General features: G+C 35.7%; 1 protein-coding gene across 3 annotated transcripts in view; it reads right to left on the reverse strand.

Moving 5' to 3' along the window:
• Positions 1 to 21,063, reverse strand: part of Clbn (Nuclear export mediator factor NEMF homolog Clbn) — a 64,133-nt gene that overhangs the window by 24,511 nt on the left and 18,559 nt on the right. For all 3 annotated transcript variants that reach the window (XM_081730740.1, XM_081730739.1, XM_081730738.1), the window contains exons 5-11: positions 20,008 to 20,144; positions 15,474 to 15,637; positions 11,903 to 12,106; positions 9,758 to 10,044; positions 7,311 to 7,427; positions 5,859 to 6,055; positions 1,649 to 1,829 (exon numbers count right to left, since the gene is read on the reverse strand). In XM_081730740.1, coding sequence (XP_081586866.1) covers positions 1,649 to 1,829; positions 5,859 to 6,055; positions 7,311 to 7,427; positions 9,758 to 10,044; positions 11,903 to 12,106; positions 15,474 to 15,637; positions 20,008 to 20,144 — 1,287 coding nt within the window. The remainder of the gene's footprint in view (positions 1 to 1,648; positions 1,830 to 5,858; positions 6,056 to 7,310; positions 7,428 to 9,757; positions 10,045 to 11,902; positions 12,107 to 15,473; positions 15,638 to 20,007; positions 20,145 to 21,063) is intronic.

Here is a 21,063-nt window from a genome sequence, read left to right on the forward strand (position 1 = left end):
GGTCTGCACTTATATTTGTACAGATTTTTTAAAAAATCGTGACCCAAAAGCTAAATTTCGTGACTTTTTCATTACTTTCATGACCGTTTTCTGATTTCGTGACTTTTTCATGACTTTCGTGACCGACAGACACCCTGGTTGGGAAAAGAAACTGTTTCAACTGACGTTGTTGGGGATAAACCACGAAGTGGTAGACCATCAACAAGAAAGGAACAATACAGAGGAGTCGCGACGTCAGTGAAAAGATCACAAATGAGGTCTACTTGCAAACGGTCCGCGGAAATTGATATATCCCGGACAACTCTGTGCAAACACAAAACATGACTTAAATTAACACCCACATCGACAGAAATCTGTTCAAGGATTATCTGACTATGATTTAAATCGAAGAAAGAACGCATGTAACGGCACCTCTTCAAGTTTTTGACACTATCCCGATATGTGGAGAAGTGATTTTCAGTTATGAATGTGCCATATACCGAAAAGCTCCTAAGCAAGAAATGTCTTCTGGTCAAAGGAAAACCCTTCTGCATACTATTTCATTTTAATTGGTGGGATTTTTTCACTTGGGCACTTCACGATTTAGAAAAAATATTTGAAGTGCGAGCCACGGGTTTAATCTCTAGTGAGATAAAAGTGGTTAGAATCCTTGTTAAACTTTAAGTCGAAATCTTAAATAACTTCGGAGACAATAACAGAAGTTAAATGTCAAACACAAGCCATCACTGAAATACGAAATGAATCAAATCTTAAAAATATCCTGGGATAGCAATAATATTGGACGTTTTCATTGATAAAGCACACACAACCATCCATGGGACTTTAGGATTCGAAGTGATTGAATGATAACAACAACTCACTTCTGATCACCGCGTATTAACAACAATTTGCGGTCTGCGGAATCGAGCAAATGATTTTCCTGTTCCATTCTGATAAAAAGTGAACCAATTCCATTCTTATATCCGAGTTAATATGCAAAACAGTCAACTTTAAAGAAAATAAATGAAAATTGTTGACAAACATGGTGTTTTTGAATATATTCTCAAATGGTGAAACCATTAGTACCAGTCGGTATCACCAAATCTTGAATACATGTAAATTATCATTGTGACATAAGCAACCTGGATTGCTGCTTCGTAATGATAACGCCTATCTGCACCCCGCACAAATATAAACCTGATCTACAGACTTTGGTTAGGGGTGCTACAACTAACATGTGAACAGCCTTAATGCACCCGCAGCGACTTTTTCAAACAGTGAACAGCGAAATTTTCGTTTTGTCAATAAAGAATGAATGAACTTCATGCACATATTTAATAACAATGTGATAAGACTATTACAGTAAACTATGAAGTCTTAAATTAAATCATTCATTAGTCTTTAATAATCAATAATATATAAAGTTCATATATGTGTATCTTGTAATAACTTCAATTCTCCTTAATTGAGGTTACTGACACAATACAAATTCATATATCATTACGAGAGACATCTGAAATGTGCGGGATATTTGAGCTGAGCTTTTTGAGTTATTATCCAGAAATTGCTACTATTGGTTCATTTGGCTTAATCAAAATTCCTGGACACATAAACATGGTCAATCACATGTGTAATTCTTAATACTAGATGACTGTTTTTAAGATCTTACCTGTATGACACAGCCATTACTCCAGCTTCATTTAGTGTCTTTGGTGGAACAGGTTGACCTGTTGGATTTTTAATAACAATGCTACTGGCACCCTGGATATCAGCGTGGACATATATATCACCAGGCTTCATATATCTCTTCACAATTAACTCGTTTTGTTGTTGATCACGACCACCTATAACTGTAATAAGAAATGTGTATGGTATTTACTATGATAGCTGAATGATTTCAGATTTGATTCCCGAAGCAAGCATAAAATTTTAAGGTTTTCAGTTTTGACCCAGCATCGCAAAGTTATCTGAACTATGATGCATCAAACTGCTTGAGAAACTCATTTTTCTATATGAGGATCGTAAAACATGATATGTACACTAATGTCCAAAATGATTGTCGCGTATCTATAGCTGTCTTCTTGTAAGAATATAATTTGATAATGATTTTGCAGGGTACTTTTAATACTGATACTATGGGTAGGCCTATAATCGGGAAATGTATATTTGTGGTAAATTTCATAGGAAAAGAATTATGAATACGAAAATTAGAATGAGTAAAACAAAATGTTGCTAAATGGACAAGAAAGTTTTATTTTCGTTTTATTGTTCTTATTTACTGCTCTTTTGACATGAAATTTTCCACATGCATATCTTTGCCGATTATACACATACTAACATTATAAGAAATACCGGGCGAATTCGTTATCAAATTATATTCCTACAAAAACATATTTATAGTCATGCGACAATAATTTTGGACATGAGTGTACTTTTGCACAGGAAAACAAATTAGAACCTCATGAATTAAATCACAATATATATGATATACCACGTTTTGGCCATTTTCTGAGTTATCGCTCCGGCAGTTTGTCACGCTGATGTCTATATAATGAAGTTGATATTAGTTTCATTAAAAATTCCCTATTTAGAGATGTATACACATATATATTTATATTCGTTTTTAACAGTAAACTGAATGTATTTTAAATTTAATTTATAAGATTGTAATTTTCATGCTTGAATAAATGTACAGCCTTGTTAAAAACCTTGACCACCCATCTCTTTCTGAAAAGCACTGTACTCTTATCTATAATCGGATTAAATCGAACAAATGTGGATTTTCTTTGACCAATTGAGATCTTTAATTTAGAGACGAAGTATTAGAACTTTCTAGTCCGATTACCAGAATATACAGCCTTCTAAACAAAGTGGATGACCAAAATTTCTTAAACAAGACTGTATATACTTCAAGATTTGTTATCCTCGTATAAATTTCTGGAAGTTTATTTCATACACTTTACCCAACTAAAAGCAGTGTGGATGATTATATTTTTAATAAGCTATGAACTAGAGAGCCAAATTAAGTGCGTAACATGACAGTATAAATAATTATGAAAAATAAATAAGTTACCAATTACTGAAGGAACCAAACTGACGCATGATTATAACTACCGGTGGGCCATATTGATGGGACATATTAATATTTTGAATACTGCAAGCAATAACAGTCATGAATGTTTTTCATTTAGCTTAACAGGAAGTGTAAGGATGGGAGTTACTGATACATGTTCCTTTCATTGTTGCAGGGAATCACTGTAATGTGGACCGCCATTGAAATTTTGTATGTCGTGGAGGTATTCTTCAGTAGCAGAAGCTCCACCATCACAGCACAAAGGCGTTTCAAACAACATTTTAAGAAACGGGTAGCATCATCTCGAAAGATCATACTGCCTGCTGTTCACAACTTTCGTGAGACTGCAAACGCGAACAAAAAACGATCCTCTGGGAGACATCGATCGTCGCGCAGTGCAATAAACATTGAACGTATGTTCAATGCCATGGACCACAGTACAAATAAGTCAATTCAGCAAGTGCATATGCCACATACTAATGTGCGACGAATCCTTAAAAGAGACTTATAACTGTATCCATACAACCTACAGATGGTACATAAATTGTTCGACAAAGATCAGTTGTGTTATTGACTAATCAGCAAAGATGATGACTTTGTGCAATACCTTATCACGTCTGACGAAACCCGTTTCCTAGTCAGTGGTTATATCAATAAACAAAACTGTCGATTCTAAGCTAGACAAAATCCGCAACTGTCGCATGAAACGTCACAGTGCCAAGGTCAACGGCGCCGGCTTTCCAAAATTTATGTGGGTGTATAAATCAATGGCGGGACGTATTAGCCTATATGTTTTCAGGGAAGTCTTGATATTTGATTGATTTATTTTTAGTTAAGATCTTTTATGAACACCGTCATAAAGGGCTGTACTGTGATAAAGTAAAATATACCGGAACTATGAGGATAAGTTGAGGCTGCCTAGCTCAGTTGGTAACGCGGATGACTTAAACGCAAGAGAAACGGGTTCATACCCGGTTGCGCCGCACCAATAAATTATTTCTGTGGGTGCAGGAGCCCCGGAGCACCCACGTAGTCGGCAAGCATGGCCAAGGTTACCGTGTGGTGTTCAGCGAGTCATGTCTGTGTGTGTGTGTGTTTTTTTTTTTTTTTTAATTTTATTTAAAGAACGAATGCAATGATACCGTCACAGTCACTGCTGAGCGGTACATCATAATGTTACGAATACTTTTCATTCCCGAAATGAGACGGCTTGGCCTAGGGGACATGTGAATGGAGCAGGATGGTGCCACAAGTCATACTGCAGTAGTGTCAATGACAACCCTTTGATACTTCCAGGAACGCCTCATCTCTAGATTCGGTGATATCCTTTGACCACCCAGATCATCCGATCTCACTTGACCGGACTATTTCCTGTGGGGTAATCTAAAGAAGGTGAACATCACAAAGCCCACTACCATCAATACACTGAGGAACAGTATTCGAAGGAAACAGCAACCATCCCTGCAGAAACCCTGCACCAAACTATGCTGAACATAACTGATACGGCCAAAGCATGTTCTCGTCAAGGTGGTGTCCATCTAAGGGATGAATCTTCAAACACGAACACAGTAAAAAGCTCTCGTCCTTTGGCAATGTGTTAGTTGGTAAGAAGTATTATGTTCAACATGCTTCACAGATACATTTTAAATGTGTCCCACCAATATGGCCCACTTGTTATTAACTTACTCAGGAATGGGTTTAAATGTTTATATATACCGACATTTTCAATGGGAATGCTCCTTGATTATATAAAGGAAGTCATGAAATGTGATTAAAATAGCCGTGTGTTTATGTAAATAACTTAGTCGCTAACGAAAGTAGGACGACGGACCCTCTGAAAATTTCATATTTAATAGAATATTTAGAAGCACTCCTGGGTTTAAGTTAAAAGTTACCAATTGTTATACCACTGTCATTCTTAGTATAAATGTTACATCAATGTTAAATATTTACAGTAATTTAAACAATAAAAGGAGGAGTGACTTATTCCATAATGACGGTTTATATATAGTTCTGCTTTGAAGGTGAAAACAATATGCTGCTTTTAAACCTTCAGTAACTAAAGTAATATATGTGGTTTTAATATCAAAAGCTATTTAGCATATTTCAGCAAAAGCTATTTTAAATATATAAAACTAGTTCTTTACTATCGCTAAATTATTCAAAGTAAGCCAATCACTTCGATAAATATTAGCAAATGGCATTGAGGAAACTTAATCTCAGGCTTTTCCGTAACACGAGTAACATCAATGAACACTTGAGAACATATTGATTTGTTCTAGTTTAGCATCCCTTTTCAGCGCTCTGAGACTATGAGAGGAAGTTCGAACCAATTGTCGGGTTTCTATCGACACATGTACCCCTGGCACAAATTGAACCAGGGACCACGCACACAGAAAGCATATATTTAGCTACTCAATCATGAAAGGGTATTTGAGAACATTTAACATTTGCATTAGGCGTTGTGACACTGCACTAATTTTAGTTGGTTAAAATACCGAATTAAGTATCAAATTTTCACCGATTATTTCCAAAATCGCAACAGGAATATTATGCTTACGAATCTACAGTATACGTCAAAATAAGCGGTTAGCAAAATTAAGCTAATAATAATAATAATAATAATAATAATAATAATAATAATAATAATAATAATACTTGATTGTTGGCGAAGAAAAATTGTAAACAAGATTTTGTCTAGTAAAGGATTTTTAAACTTCATGAGGCAGTAAAAAATCTTTGGCGTAACATAAACCTCCCCATCAACCATAAACTACGTTAAAGAGAAAATATAGCAGTGACTCACCTAGATAGTTCTCTGAGCTAATGAACCAAAAGAATTTTTCAAACCAAAACACTTTCCTTGCTTTGTTGATAGTGGTGATTGCCTGAACTTCTTTCAAAGTTTGTTTTGTCTTCCTTTCTGCTGATTTTAAAGCTTTACTTTGGGACTCAATTGTCTTTTGCTGTTTCTTGGCCGCACTTCTTTTTTGGTCATAATACCTGCAATTTTCCAATAAGATCAATTACCAAGTATACAAGCAGTAACAAACATAAAATTGTATTCCTTACTAGTAGTCAAAGTCGAAAAAAGCCCACGCACCACAACAGAACGATGTAAGCCAGACACTAATCTGACCAGCAGGAATCCGCAAGCCAACTCACAAAATAATGCTTGCTGTCATCTGCTGCTGCAACGGCGAATGAAAATGTGCTAACAAATAAAAAATGTTGTTCCTCAAAATCCTAAATAATATCTCTTACGTTTCTAGCCTTCTCATTTGTGAACAGAAAGTCAATAAAAGCAATACTGGCTTAAGTAGCATCAGTAAGGATGAATTGTTACTTTATAATTCTAAGTACACTATCACCTTAATTCGCCCAATTCTGAAGCTTCAAACCTAAACATATTAAAATTCTAAACATCAAAACTGCACTCAACATCCCTTCACCACCCAAAAAAGTATCAAATGGGACTGTTGAACATTATTAAGAAGTTAACAACGCATTTCGCCAGTTATCTCGTATTATCACAGGCATTAGTATATAGTTCAAAACACGTAACTAAAATATACCAGGTACATCCTAACTCTTACTTTTTCCGCCAATCAAAGAGGGAGATTCCCGATTAGCTGCTTCGTTTTGTGTTTAACACCCCTTTTCAGTGACTATTTGTGACGTGAGAATATAGCCTAACATAAAATCCGAATCATATACGGTCCTACAGGAAACCGAACCCACGTTTCCCGCATGCACGTGACTATATAGCCACGAGTGAAATGTCCTTCACGTATTTATCGACTCGACTGTTGCGTTCCTATGCTTACAAACATGTGAAGGATCACCACAATTTCCATATATTTATATACATATGTAAATTACATACTTAAAAACAAGAAGCAAAAACTCTTCGACAAACACAACGTAAGTTTCAATAATCCATAAACCAGAAGCACACAGAAATCCACCAGATACTCCTCGAGATGAGAAGAATTTGACAATAACAGGAAACCTTCTGAGGAGACCTGCTTTCGTTAAAGGTTCCAATAGGCTACGTGACTTGCTTCCTCATTGACTACAGGTAACGCTGTGAGAAAAGAACTTAAAGTATGCTGAATAAAACACTGATTAACAATAAATTGTATACTAAACTTTACTTCTTCTAGAGAACAAAATGTGTCATTTTGGCATGCAGTCGTAATACGTAAATCCATATTATTTGAATTACTCGTTAAACAAGCTACTACTTGGAACTTACTTTCTCGCATTTGCGTACGCCGATAGATCCAGATCCACATCTACCAACAAAGGCTTCAGGCCATCATCAGTATCATCCTCGGAGTTAGATATTTCACCATTATTTGCATAAGGATCACTACAAAAAGGGACAAATAATGAAATAAAACCGTAACTGATATGAATATAAATTACATTTGTTACTACAACTGTACACTTTTATTTTAAGGTCTACTTTTGTCTTTTCAAAATAGTTTTGAATAAAAATGTATGGTTGCTTCATGAGTAAGGCCGAAATCAAACCTGTTATAATGTCCATAATGTCAATCGAAAATGGACATTCTCTTCTCAAGCTGTTAACGATTTAAATATTCTAACGTCAAGTATATAATTTCTGCACTAAATAACAGAGAGTGGTAATAAGAATTCTGGCCTGAAATATTCAAAGCATGACAGCAGACAAGCTTTTAAAACTAGCTTGGAAGTGAGCTACCCAATGAAGTAATCAACTATTAGTTTTTTTTTTTTTTTTTTTTTTCAATTCTACAAAAGTCATTCATTATATAATTGTGGTCAAACATTTTTTCTTCAAGAATATCAAGAAGCAACCAGCTATAATGGCCGAGTGATTAGAATAGAAGTTTCCGAAACTTCGGTGGGAAGAATTACAACGCTTTGATTCTTTGGAAAAAATTATGGTATCTTTCAGTTTTACGTTATCCTACGGTTATGCCGTGTAGGCTAAAGGAAATGGTGATGAGGAGAATGAATGAAACAGTGGAATGAAGAAAGTGGAAAGAAACAGGAAAACCTCGAACCCCCTCCCTCCCTTCACACATATATAGTTGTGTACCACAAACGAGTACCGAGTACGATGTTGTTCACCACAAACTTACTTGGCCGGGGATCGAATCAGGACCCCCACGCACCAGAGATAAGGGCTCTATGACTGAGCCACCGTGCTCCCCTCATCCGTTATGGAGTAGCGAGCTTGAAAACATATCGTGTGTAATCGAAGCGCCCACTACATGATGATATAGTTCGATTGCATCAGGCGGAAGGGTATAATACAGCTGTAATTCCTCGTCGAATGAGTGGGGATTGCGGTGGGGACTTTATAAATAATGGCTGTATGAATGACTGCTGCAGGGTGGAAAACTATGGCGGCAGACGGCCTTGCTGAACTCGTGAAGCATGTGATTCGTCAAAAGCGTAGATAACGATTTTTAAACTGTCTATTGAGAGTTCCCTGAAATTTCACGATCGGTGCCTGGAGAAATCCAATTATACTTGACGATCGCTTCAATTGTACTTGATATGTTTCAAAGCTCGCTATTCCACAACGATTGAACAGCAGAGTCTCCTGTCTTGTCTTGTCCTCATTTCGTTATCCGATGTGGTTCTCCTCTGGTGATTTAGCCGATATTGAAAGAAAAAAAAAAAAAATAGCCCTCGTATGTTAATTTCAGCATTTTGGAGCATATTGTTATAGTAGCCTATTTAAATTGTTTTTTGAAGTTTAGCTTCCCTTTTCAGCAACGAAGATATGAGATGTGGATTTAGTTTAAGGTGGAACCCGAACCACCGTAATGCATTCAATGCTATTCCACCGAGAATCGAACCTGACACTATTTGCATCAAATGCGCGTGCATGCTAATCACTAGACCAGAGGGGGACTGCTAGAAGCATATTTGAATTCCTTTATTTACATCTTTGAAATATCAGTAATTCATTTAGTGTTCTTTAATACCTTACTATTAACGTTTTTTTATGACAGTTTTAATTAAATATATCTTCCAATCTCTAAGAATTACGTATTTACGTCAATATAACACAATTTTCGGTAGTAAAACTATGTGGATAAAAAATAGTCAAATCTTACTAACGAACTTCGAGAAACTACGTTAACACACATTTCTATCTCAATTTTAATCTATAGGATAATATACAATATATATATATATATATATATATATATATATATAAAAGAAGCTGTGATCGCAAGGACAATTTAAAAGGTGTATAATTTATAAGTTTACTTATAGGTCTAAACACGTTCTCTTTGTAAATTTTCTTATCTTTTGTTCACATAATTTTACCCAGAATACCCAATGTATTCATATTCTACAGTGTTTACTGCCGATATTTACGTGAGGTATTTACAAGTACTAAAGTACTATTTACTTTAGTCAGTAAATAAAGTAAGTACTATTTACGAATACGAAAGTATTTACTCCTGAAAGCAAGACACTGTATTTTATACATCAACTGTTACTGCTAATGATCAAGATTTGTCATGTTCAAGGGGAATTTCTTCAATTATATCAGATAATTACCTGACGATACATTTTAAAAATCTAGCCACTTTCCTTTTTCCCCAAAATGTCTGGAATGTGTTTGCCAACAGTTGAAGCTTTATAAAGCAGATCACCTAATCAAATCTATGACAAAAAATATAAGCTATATACCTTAATAGCAAAGTAATATGGTTAATTTCTAGTTTCAGTCCTTTGATGGAAGACGCAACGGGATCTCCTTTGGCCTGGGCTTCGGAAACCAGATTCTGGATATCAGGCCACGACATTTGATTGGCGAGTGCACTTCGAATAGCAAGAATAGCGTTGTCCACCAAAGGCTGGTTCCTGGTAATTAGCTCCGCCCGCTGTTTATCTTCTTCCTGGACTTTCTCCAATGCACTCAGACGCTGAATATGATCTTTCCTTACATTTTCCAACTTCTTCATGGCTTCCTTTTCCTGATATTAACATTGTAAAACTCAAATTAATCGTTACAGCAAAAGATGAACTCTTCTCATAAAATCTATTCGTATATTATTTAAACAGAAAAAAAAAAAATCAAGAATTTTTGAGAAAAATATGTCATTGTGAATATCAATATATATTTACCTAAATATTTTTAACAGAACCTACTTAGTTTCTAATACTATAACATAATGTATCACCAATGGATGTATGTGCCATAAAATAAATAAATAAAACATTTATGAGCATTTCCTCTGTTCACATAGTATTAATTTACATGCAGGACATTTCACTTGATGCAGTCGAACTTAAACTAGAACATTTTGTAACATCTGGCATGAAAATTCAATCAGAAATTGGGTGACCAGATGTCGCGTTTTTAATGGAATTGTCCTTTTTATACAAAGTTGTCCAGTGTGCCGAGAAAATTGCAAATGGGACGCAAAAGTCCTGTTTTTGGCTCGTAGTTACATACTATACTAGTATGGACTTAAACAGTATTTTGAAGGAAAGACTAATTCATTTACAAAAAAATCATCAAAATCATATAGAGACAATCGATGCTCCTAATTTTAGTTCCAGTGAAATGTTAAAATACAATATAAATTTAAAATGAATATGCTTAAATAAATAAGAACTGGTTATTTTGAATAACAAGAGATTTCATCCTCACTGACATGAATAACGATATAACAACGACTATATCGAAGTATGCCAGTTTTCCGAGTATACTGCTTAGTTCATTTCTAAATCTGGCCACCCTAGCCAGATGCAATACAGTGCAATCGAAAGAAATCAGCGACAAATTAACAATATACAAGGTACATCGCTAAGGTATATCCAAACTTCAGCAGATGATTCCTCTAAGGACAGGTACCAGAAACGTCTATATGAACATTGAACACACACAAGATATCACACTATTTCGGAGTTATAGAGTGTTTGAAAATATGCTCATAAAAATGACATGAAATAGTTTAACGTCCCTCAATTATGCCCTTTAGGCTAAGGGAGACGATGATTAAGGCAAGTGAATGATCATGGAAGAATTGGTGGAATGAGAAATTGGGAGGAAACGAGGGTATCCCGAGAAAACTCGTGGATACGATGTTGTCCACCACAAACTTACTTGACCGGGGATCGAACTAGGGACCCCACCCACTAGAGGTAAACGCTCTACTACTGAGCCACGTGGCCCCCAATATACTTACATAAGATGACAGGACACCGATCGTGGAGGAAATATGACGGTCATCGTTCAAATGGTGATTCTTTTGAATACTTCCTCTAACAACATAGCGTCCAGTGTGGGACTATATCTCTGCACCCTGTGACTATTGTCTGTGTTGTGTCTTCTAGTTCATCTGTATATCTTCGAAACGGTGCGTTATCAGACATGGAACCTATTTTTGAGACGCTGAATCGACTTTAAGTTTTTGGCTATCTCTTACTGCTTTTGCTCTAATACCTGTTGATACGACAGACGGACATTGCCGTTCTGTATGACTTCGATACTTATGCATAACATAGTTTGGAAGCCTAACATGTGCGCAGATTTACACTAACAACTCTCGAAAAGTGAAGAATTTGTCATTTGATTCAATAGTATCAGATGATGGAAATAAGATTGTTTTAAAAAGACGGTGGGTAGAGAAGTTCTTCTATACTTGACACTGCTGTGCAGTACATAATCTAGTACAAATGACCAGTGGCAGCTCTTAAGAGAAGTTACTTCGGTAAAAATTACAATTTTATCGCTACTACCTAAGGGAGGGCATCCCATCGACGTGACTTCTCTCAGGAGCCGCCACTGCAAATGACAACAGTAGATGTTTATTCGTTTATTCCTACCTGCTGAACTGCCTTCATGTCTATTTTCTGGCTTTCAAAAGCAGAAAAAAATTCGTCCACAGCTGCATCAAAAGTATCAAACTCTTTGAAGGGTTGTGTAGCATGTTGTTTAAATATCATCGGATGGAACTCAATGTTGGTAAAGAAATCGGTGACGTTTCCTTCTGGTGTTGGCCTTTTCTCCCTCTTCTGAATAATATACCCCTGTCATAAAAAAAAAATAAAAATAAAAAATAAAAATTTTTTACAACAAATGAAATACTTTGCTAGTTTATATCTGTAAACCATGTAACCTATCTAGAGAATCTTATACCATATGATTTCAAAGTCTGTCTCGAATGTAAAGTTGAATTGAAATGTCAGTGTTAGGCTTGCGTTGCACTGTGTAGGTCAATAAACATGAAAATAGATAAATAATGAAAATGGAACTGTTAGAATTATAATGAACTGTATGCAGAAGTATATTGATGGACAGTTGGGTAGCGATATGTCTATGAACAAGTAAAATTAAATTAAGGGCACTAATGCATTATTATTATTATTATTATTATTATTATTATTATTATTATTATTATTATTATTATTATTATTATTATTATTATTATTATTATTAATAATAATAATAATAATAATAATAATAATAATAATAATAATAATAATAATAATAATAATAATAATAATAATAATAATAATAATAATAATGTCATTTATTCAATTAAGTTGAACTACAAGTAATTTGTTCTGTTAACATGTTTAAAGGGGAAAACTTCGATCCTAATTTCCTCAAAATAATGAATTACGTAGCAATAACAAAATTTAATTCTTATTCAAATGAAAATACACTAGAAACAAAGAACAGAAACACACCACTACCAAATTCGGTCATAAAGTACTTCTCCAATAAATAGTTATTATAAGGAAAGATTGAAAAGTAAAGCATACTTTTTTCTCTCTCTCTGTAGGGCAAAAGTAGCAGGTTGCAAGTTGGCTTGCAACTAGTTTGTAGTTGCATCACCTGTCGTCTTGATCAAGAAGTTTGGAACACTACAAAACTGCCTGTGTTTTAGTTGTCTACAATGGAAGAGCGACAAGATATAGTTATATTTTCGAGAAATTAATGGAAAACTCCGACTGAAGCTCGCAGAAATTGCGAAGTGTGTGGTGTTGAATGCATGAATGCTGCTGCGATTCTTTAAAAAGCACAGCGTAAAGCTTTCCGATTCGTCTTGTTTCAGTTGAACTATAACTGTAACAGTACTCAATGTGAGAAGCACTGAAGAAGAACGAAGACATTTCTGATGACTCCAGAAGTGGACACAAGTCAACCGCCCAATCAGAGGATAATATGGAGCGTTTTCGAGATCTGCTGCAGTTGGACAGTAATAATTACATCTATCACGAAATCAGGCTACCATTCAAACACACCATTACATGATAGAACATTCTCACGATACACAGTTCTGATAATCTTGTAAGTCTCTGTTGCTGATTTCCTAACTTACTGCAAAATTTAATGTGCGTCCTTTGTTCCATTAAAAACTCATTATAATGGAAATCAGAGTGTTTTCAGTGACTGATGTTTAAAACTTAGGGTAGATAATAATAATAATAATAATAAAAAAAAATCTTCACATGACCTGCAAAAGAACACCATAGCATTAATCTCACATGATAAACATTTTTCTGTCATTAGCAGCACTTACGAAGTATCAGTATCAGTCTTAGAACTTTATTATCGAACCCTGTACATGTCTGTAAAAAGTCGCTTTCGTTGGTTAATTGGTAAGTTTATAGTTCCTTTTCAGCAACAAGGCTATATGAGACGCGAATCTACAGTTTAAGATGAAACTTTAACAAGCATAATGCGTCCATATTTCAAACCTCTCCCACCGAGAATGAAGCCCCGGGATTTCGTGTACCAAAGGCCCGCGCGTTTGTCACTAAACCAGCAGGAAGGGCCCGTCACTTTGTGTATTAAGTGTTCCTCAGTACCATACGAAAACTATAGGTACAACAACTAAAATGAAGAACTGTAACTTACCGCAGTTCATAAATTGTTAACAATGAATACAGTACACACACACAATTCGTCGTAAAATGATGTTCAATAGGACACAATGAAAAGGACATAATAGCGTAACCAACAAAAATAATGTATGCGTAACACATAACGAGAGCAATTGTAGAGAAATATCATGGTTTATTGTTTAATTATTATAGTGCAAAGGATTCCTAGTTCGAATTGAATACCAAGCTATATGAATTTGTTGAGGAAAATTCATATTAATATGCTTACTTAAGAATATTCTGTTTCACCCAATTTCATTGTTCTACCTATTCTACTATCATCACCCGTTACCTTTAGTATGTGAGATATAAGTGTGGCATGTTAATGGTTTCATTTCATGTACAGAGAATGCTACTATTACATGTATTTAAAAAACAAATACTTCCAAACAATGTTTACACATAATTTTAAGCAAATTGTATTTTGTTGCGGCAATGAAAGGGTTATGCCCAAGCAGAAAACTTTCCTCTTGGATTGCATCTGTGTAAGAGTTTTCCTATATTTCCTGATGTTTACTGCAAAAGTTACATTAAAAAACGAAGAAACTCACATTGATAGTGTCTACAGAATTCTCACATTGTACGTGTAAGAATCGTTCATTTGTAATTCTTTAATACAAAAATCGTTGTAAAAAATATCTACATAAATAACTAGTTTATCAATACGTCTTTATTTCAATTTTAGACCCGTTGCACCCAAACAGGTCTTTAAGTAACTGGAGACCTTTCAGTTGCCTGATGTGTGATCAGCATACTGGCTCCCATTATCAGTTATTTCTGATTTTCTATAAGTATATTACAATTTGCAATTTCTTAATTCAAGTAGCTATTCAACTTTAAACAGATCCTAGTAGACAATCAAAAAAATCACGCACTAGAAGTTTCAATTTTGTCCGGCAGCTGTTAACCGCTGGAGGATGTCTGCTGCCACCTAACGGTACGATGTGTAACTTCTACTACCTGTTTTAATAGAAAATGCGATACAAATAGCTACCGTTAAACTCACCGTTACCCATGAAAATGTTAACGGTTTGACTTAACTAACTCGGCCGAGATAATCGCACCATCTATCTATTGGAGGAAACAGAATTTAAAAAATTGCTTTCGTGCAAGAGTTGTTGCGTAGAGTAACGGAAGGACGCAAGCCACCGTTACCCGTTAAGATGTTAACGTATTGAATTCATTAACAAATTTGGTCAAGATAATCACTCTAGCTATCTATTGCGAAAAACGGAATAAAAAAATTGTTTTCATTCAAGACTTATTGTGGGGAGTAACGAGCGTACTAACACTACCATCTTGTAAGTCTCACTTGCGTGACTGAGCAAAATAACAAATACAATAGTAACCTAGTTGTCGCAAATTAATTCCATTACTAACACTTTACCTACATACGTACAAAGTCGTTTGTTTTGAGACAGCACAACTCAACTTGTTTTCAATATTTAAGATCTCACGATATTTCTAAGTTCAACTAAAGCAATGAAAACTGAAGAAGACTTACTTTTGAAACCTGTGTTCTGGCTGTTTCCATTAATTTTTCAGCTTCGTCCAACGCCGCCAGCAGCTTTGGCATGTCTTCTGACAAATCGAAACCTTTTCCCAATTTACAATTATTCTGAAAGCCAGCCGTTAACAAAACATGATCTATTACAGCAGGACCATATTCTGTTTATAAGAAAAAAAAAAAAAGGAATTTTCAGATTTAACAATCACATTATGCAGTGATCTGAAACTGTATATATATATATATATGTAAAATGACAGTATCCTGATTTTTCATGCTAGAGATACAGATGGTGATCAGAAAAATGGAAACACCTGAACGAAATTGCAACTTACCAAATTAATATGGCGTCGGGCTACCTTTCGCTTTCAGAACAGCCTTGATGCGTCTTGGGATGGAGGCATAGAGGTCGTGAATGGTAGCAAGTGGAATTTTACACAATTCCTCGTGCAGGGCATCGGCCAGTTCTGTGAGAGAGGATGGAGGTGGAAATCGTCGCCGGAGTCGTGTTTCCAAGACGGCCCACAGATGTTCAATTATATTGAGATCTGGGGATTGGGCGGGCCAGGGGAGGTGTTGAACTTCATCCCGATGTTCCTCAAACCACGCTGCAACAACGCAAGCTGTGTGAATGGGTGCATTATCATTCTGGAAGATGGCGTCATTGTCCGGGAACAACATCCGGACCATAGGATGCAAGTGGTCTCCTAAAATTGCGACATAATCGTTGGCAGTGATTCGTCCGCTAAGTGTGACCACAAGACCCCAGTGAAAACCATAATATGGCGGCCCACAGCATCACCGAGCCGCCGCCATGTTTCACAGTTGGGCGGAGACACTGCAGATCATAAGCTTCTTTGGACGTTATCCACACATAAACACGGCCCGTGGTTGGGAATAGGGTGAAGGATGACTCATCCGACCATATCACACGTTTCTAGTCCTCAACGGTCCAAGTTGCATGGTCATGGCACATTTGTGGCGTGCGAAAGCGTTATGGTCCCTAATGAGCGGTTTAGCCCGTGCAACACGACCCGTAAGTTCATGTCATGTAATTCGCGGTGGACTGTGATTGTCGAAACAGGGTGGGGGAGGTGCTGATTGAGTTCCTCCGTCACTTGTTCCGCAGTGGCACGACGGTTCTGCGTGACAATGCGCTTTAATACCCGGCGTGACCTGTCACTCATGATTTTCTTCCGTCCACTCTTCCGCTTTCCCGATGTGGTTTTCCCGTGTGTTGTGTAGACCGCCATCACCTTCGACGCTGTCCCACGCGACACACCTAACACAGTAGCCACTGCCGTCACACTCACTCCACATAACCGCGCACCAACAATTTGCCCTCTTTGAAAATCTCAGAGGTATCCCATTTTACACTACCTCCGTCTGCTGCAGCCACTTGACACTGCTGTTCCACTGCGCCTGACGTAGTATGGAGACCGACCTAACACACCACCACCAGCGGTCCGGCGCTGCGGGCGCCACGACACCACTGAGAACCCATACATCTGACGTGTTGCCAACTACAGGTGTTTCCATTTTTCTGATCACCATCTGTAAATCACCTACGCAAACGATTCAGTCCACCACAAGCTTGCACGGTCTATACTAATACCGAACCCACTACATTTCTCACTAGAAATGTATGATCTACTACTGAACTAGCGTGTCCCTTAGTATTTGATTATGAATTAGTTTGTAAAGAATATCCGATCATGCCATTGGTAAAAAGCGCCCTCGCTTCGATTAATTTCTAACTGCACTTTTTATACTTTTTTATTAATTAACAGTATTTGTATATGATTCAGTAATGATACAATTTGATTTGATTTTGGGTTTAGCGTCCCTTTCAGCAGCAAGGTTATATGAAACCTGGACCTTCAGCTTAACGTCGGATCTGAACCACCTCTGGGAATTGAACCCGGATTTTCCACGCCAAAGGCGGTACGATAACGCTACGAAATAGCTCAAGTAATAATAAGAAATATGTTTATATGTGTATAATTTGTAGTACAACATATTTAATGAATTTCTTCCTTATAACGCAAAGATATATATCACTACTTTGAAGTCATTGGATTTAACACTCTACACTTGTATAAAAAACATCATTAGAAACGTATTTAAGGTTGTTGAGGTTATTTTCCCAACTTTGAGGTTATTTTTCTCGTGACGCCATGAACGGGTAAGTTCAAAAATAGTTTCTTCGGAGTCAGCGTTCTCAAATTAGTTCAAAAAGCGTAATTAGAAATGTATCCAAGCGTGGAAACTTTTTGCTAGGGACATGATCGGATGTCATTTATTTAATAACTTGAACTATTGACTACATTTAGTAAAGTCTACATAAACAATTTTAATAATAATAATAATAATAAAAAAAAGCTTCTTACCTCTTTGCTGCGCAAATTTGATATATCCTTGATATTTAAGTTGAAAACATTCTACAACTATCTGCAGGTCAATTTCTCAAACGGTCGATTGAACAACTACCTTGTTACCTTGAAGCAACAATGAAGGTTACTTGATATGTAGATAGAGTGGCTATATAACTAGCGTACCACCTTTGGTGCAGGAGACCCCGTTCGATTTCCGGTGGGAGCTCATGTGGTTCGGATATCAAGTTAAGCCGTAGGACGTCTCATATAGCCTCGCTGCTGAACGGCACGCTAAACTTTAGTCAGCCAAATCGGTTGAGTTATAGATAATCTACAAAAAGTTTAGAAGTGCCACAAAATTATTGTCAATTATTATGAACATCAGATTTCAGAAGACTACGCTGATTTCTGAAGACGATCATATTGTAGAGAAAATATAACTCCAAAATTGATTAACTTCATTGATCCACTTCTGACAAAGCTTTCATTATGACGAGAAATAAGCCTGCTGGTTGCAAAATGTTTTAAACTGAAATATCGTCAAGGATAAGTTAAATTTATACAGTACGCAAAATGTTTTATCCTTTATTATAGAATGCATTAAAATGTGAAATTTAACATGTTATAAACATAATTTTGTCTGTTGTACTGTATTGAAGGTAGAATATAGAGACAGATCTTAGGGATATAAGAAACAATAAATGGATTGAATTCACTCAACACAGAACAAGATTCAATGATAAGCCTTTGTTTCTATGCTAATATTCACGTTTCCTAAGCCACAGAATTTGACTACACTTAATATTAGCTGGTGATATTTCTAGTTTTATGAGACGTGTATGTGTGTGCGTGTGTGTGGAAGGGGGAGTACGAATTTTTCTCAATGTGGTACTTTCTTGCCTGTGATGGGGGAATTTAAGTTTGATTCTCGCTAGGATCTCATTCGTGCTTGCCTCTCAAAAACCCAAATCTAAGTAAGAATCATCTTTGGGTATGTAAAAAAAATAACCACAAAAAGAGCAATACAACTACGGGTAAAAACATTACTGCGTTTCACGTTCCTTTTTTTGAAGGATTCTTTTACATTTGAGCAATATTTTTATCTATAGTTTTATTTTTCTTGCTGTGTTCGTTTTCTTTCATACACAAGAAAGACTACTACGCGGATGCCAAAAATTATGCACCGATTGTAATGTAATTCGCATCGAATTCTTGACTGGTTAAGTCCTAAATTTCTCTCTTAACTGGTTGCAAAACTGTAGGTTCATGCTTCAATACCCTCGATAATAAACGAAGTAAAAAAGTTTCCAACAAGCAAATAACAAATACCTCATATAATAATAAATGAAATTAAATAATATTTTTTTTAAAAAAATAATGGTTACTACGCGCTTCCTAGTGGTGGCACACATTTTTTCTCTGTTGACACATAACTATAAGGCAATTGGGAAGTTAGTCAATTAAGCAACTAACGTATAGCGGAATGTATATCATGGAAGCAAGAAATAGCGATGTATCATCCATACATTGGCCAGAAACCTTTAAGAATTGAAAATGCTACGGTTTTCTTTAGCTGACGAATATACTTGTAGAAAAATACATCGTATTCAGTATTGGAATTTATATCAACAAGTTTGATTCACGATTCATGTTTCTTCAGATGATTTTATTACGAATTCATGATAAAAGGATCATAACTGATATTTGTAATAGCAGTTCATATAAGTCAAACAATTGTAACGCGCCGCAGCACGTCACAAATAAATACCAAATCTGAAACATTTTTGTTGAACTTTTAATGCCACAGTTATGCATCACAGACTTGAATTTTTAGAGAAAGCTGTCAAGCCTGCTCCGTTTACTGATCAATTATTCCTGCTTCGCGGTTCATAAAAATATAAATAAAAAATAATTCACCAATGATCCTCGAATGAGATCTGTCGGTAAGAACAGATGGCTGATATTCACTATTCAAACAAGAGAGAAGCAAAAGAAATATATCAAATAAACACAAAGAGAAAATCTACAAATATATTAATGCTACATACGTTATCAGTACCATTCTATGAACTATTATGGAATATTCAATCCAAGTCCACGGAACATTTTACAGTCATTTAAACTACTAAGAATAAATATTCGCACGTTGTAAATACCTAGACAAGGATTTAATATCCTCTTCAAGTTTTCTCCTTCCTTCGCACTTGTGAGAATTTCGTAAAGTTTTTCAGCACTAGGAGGCCCGCCATGTTGCCGTGCCCGATCGAGAGGATATTTCTCTCTTACAACAAATCTAAAACATAAAAATTAATTTATTTAGGATAAAAAGTTAATTGAGAAAAATTAACACATAAATATTGACAATGAGTAAAATTTTATTAAGGTATTCATATTCATAAAATGTTTTTAAAATTTCTAACTTCTACCTAAAGATAAAAGAGCACTTTTAAAAAAGTTCAGACAAAGAACATAAATAGAGCTTCTAGAATCTACATTTTGTTTACAATATTTTTGACATAATTACACAATCCACGGCAAAATTTCTGTACATTTTTCACAATACCTTCAGATATACTTACAGTTTGTAGTCATACATAATTACTATAGTCCTCCCTGAAACTTGGGAGGTTTTGTATTCTTATCTACCGATAGAAATATAATTATTTTTCTTTTTTTATTAGAAAACAAAAAGCTTATTACGAAAGGAAAGGGAGAATACCCCCAACTATATACAATTTATAAATATATATTCATTCAATATCCAATGGCAATCCACGGATACTGTGTCTCTTAAATCTCTATTTTTTTTAAATTCTACTGAAACAATGATATAAACATTCATCAGTCCATAACATTTTTTTTAAGGCTTTCATTTGTATTGAAAACGGGCGAGCCGCAGGTGACATCTTGCCTATGCCCAGAGTTGTAGAATTAGATAAATTAGATTTGATAGATAGATAGATGCTTAGAGATACTTTTAATGTTTGTCCCTTTTTTATATGCACTTTAATAACAGCAGCTACTGAACCAATCGAGCTTTAGTGACCAGCTATCTGCTGGTAATTTCCAGGTCTCGTGTGATTATTTCAGTTGAGGAACCATTGGAATTTGTATTTACACGCAAACCTAATTTAGACATAAATATACCGTATCTTAAATCAGAACAAACAAAAACTTTTCCATATCATTTCTTTGGTCTCTGGCAACATTCT

The sequence above is a fragment of the Thermobia domestica genome, chromosome 11 (assembly GCF_964235325.1).
Source record: "Thermobia domestica chromosome 11, izTheDome1.hap1.1, whole genome shotgun sequence".
NCBI classification, from domain to species: domain Eukaryota; kingdom Metazoa; phylum Arthropoda; class Insecta; order Zygentoma; family Lepismatidae; genus Thermobia; species Thermobia domestica.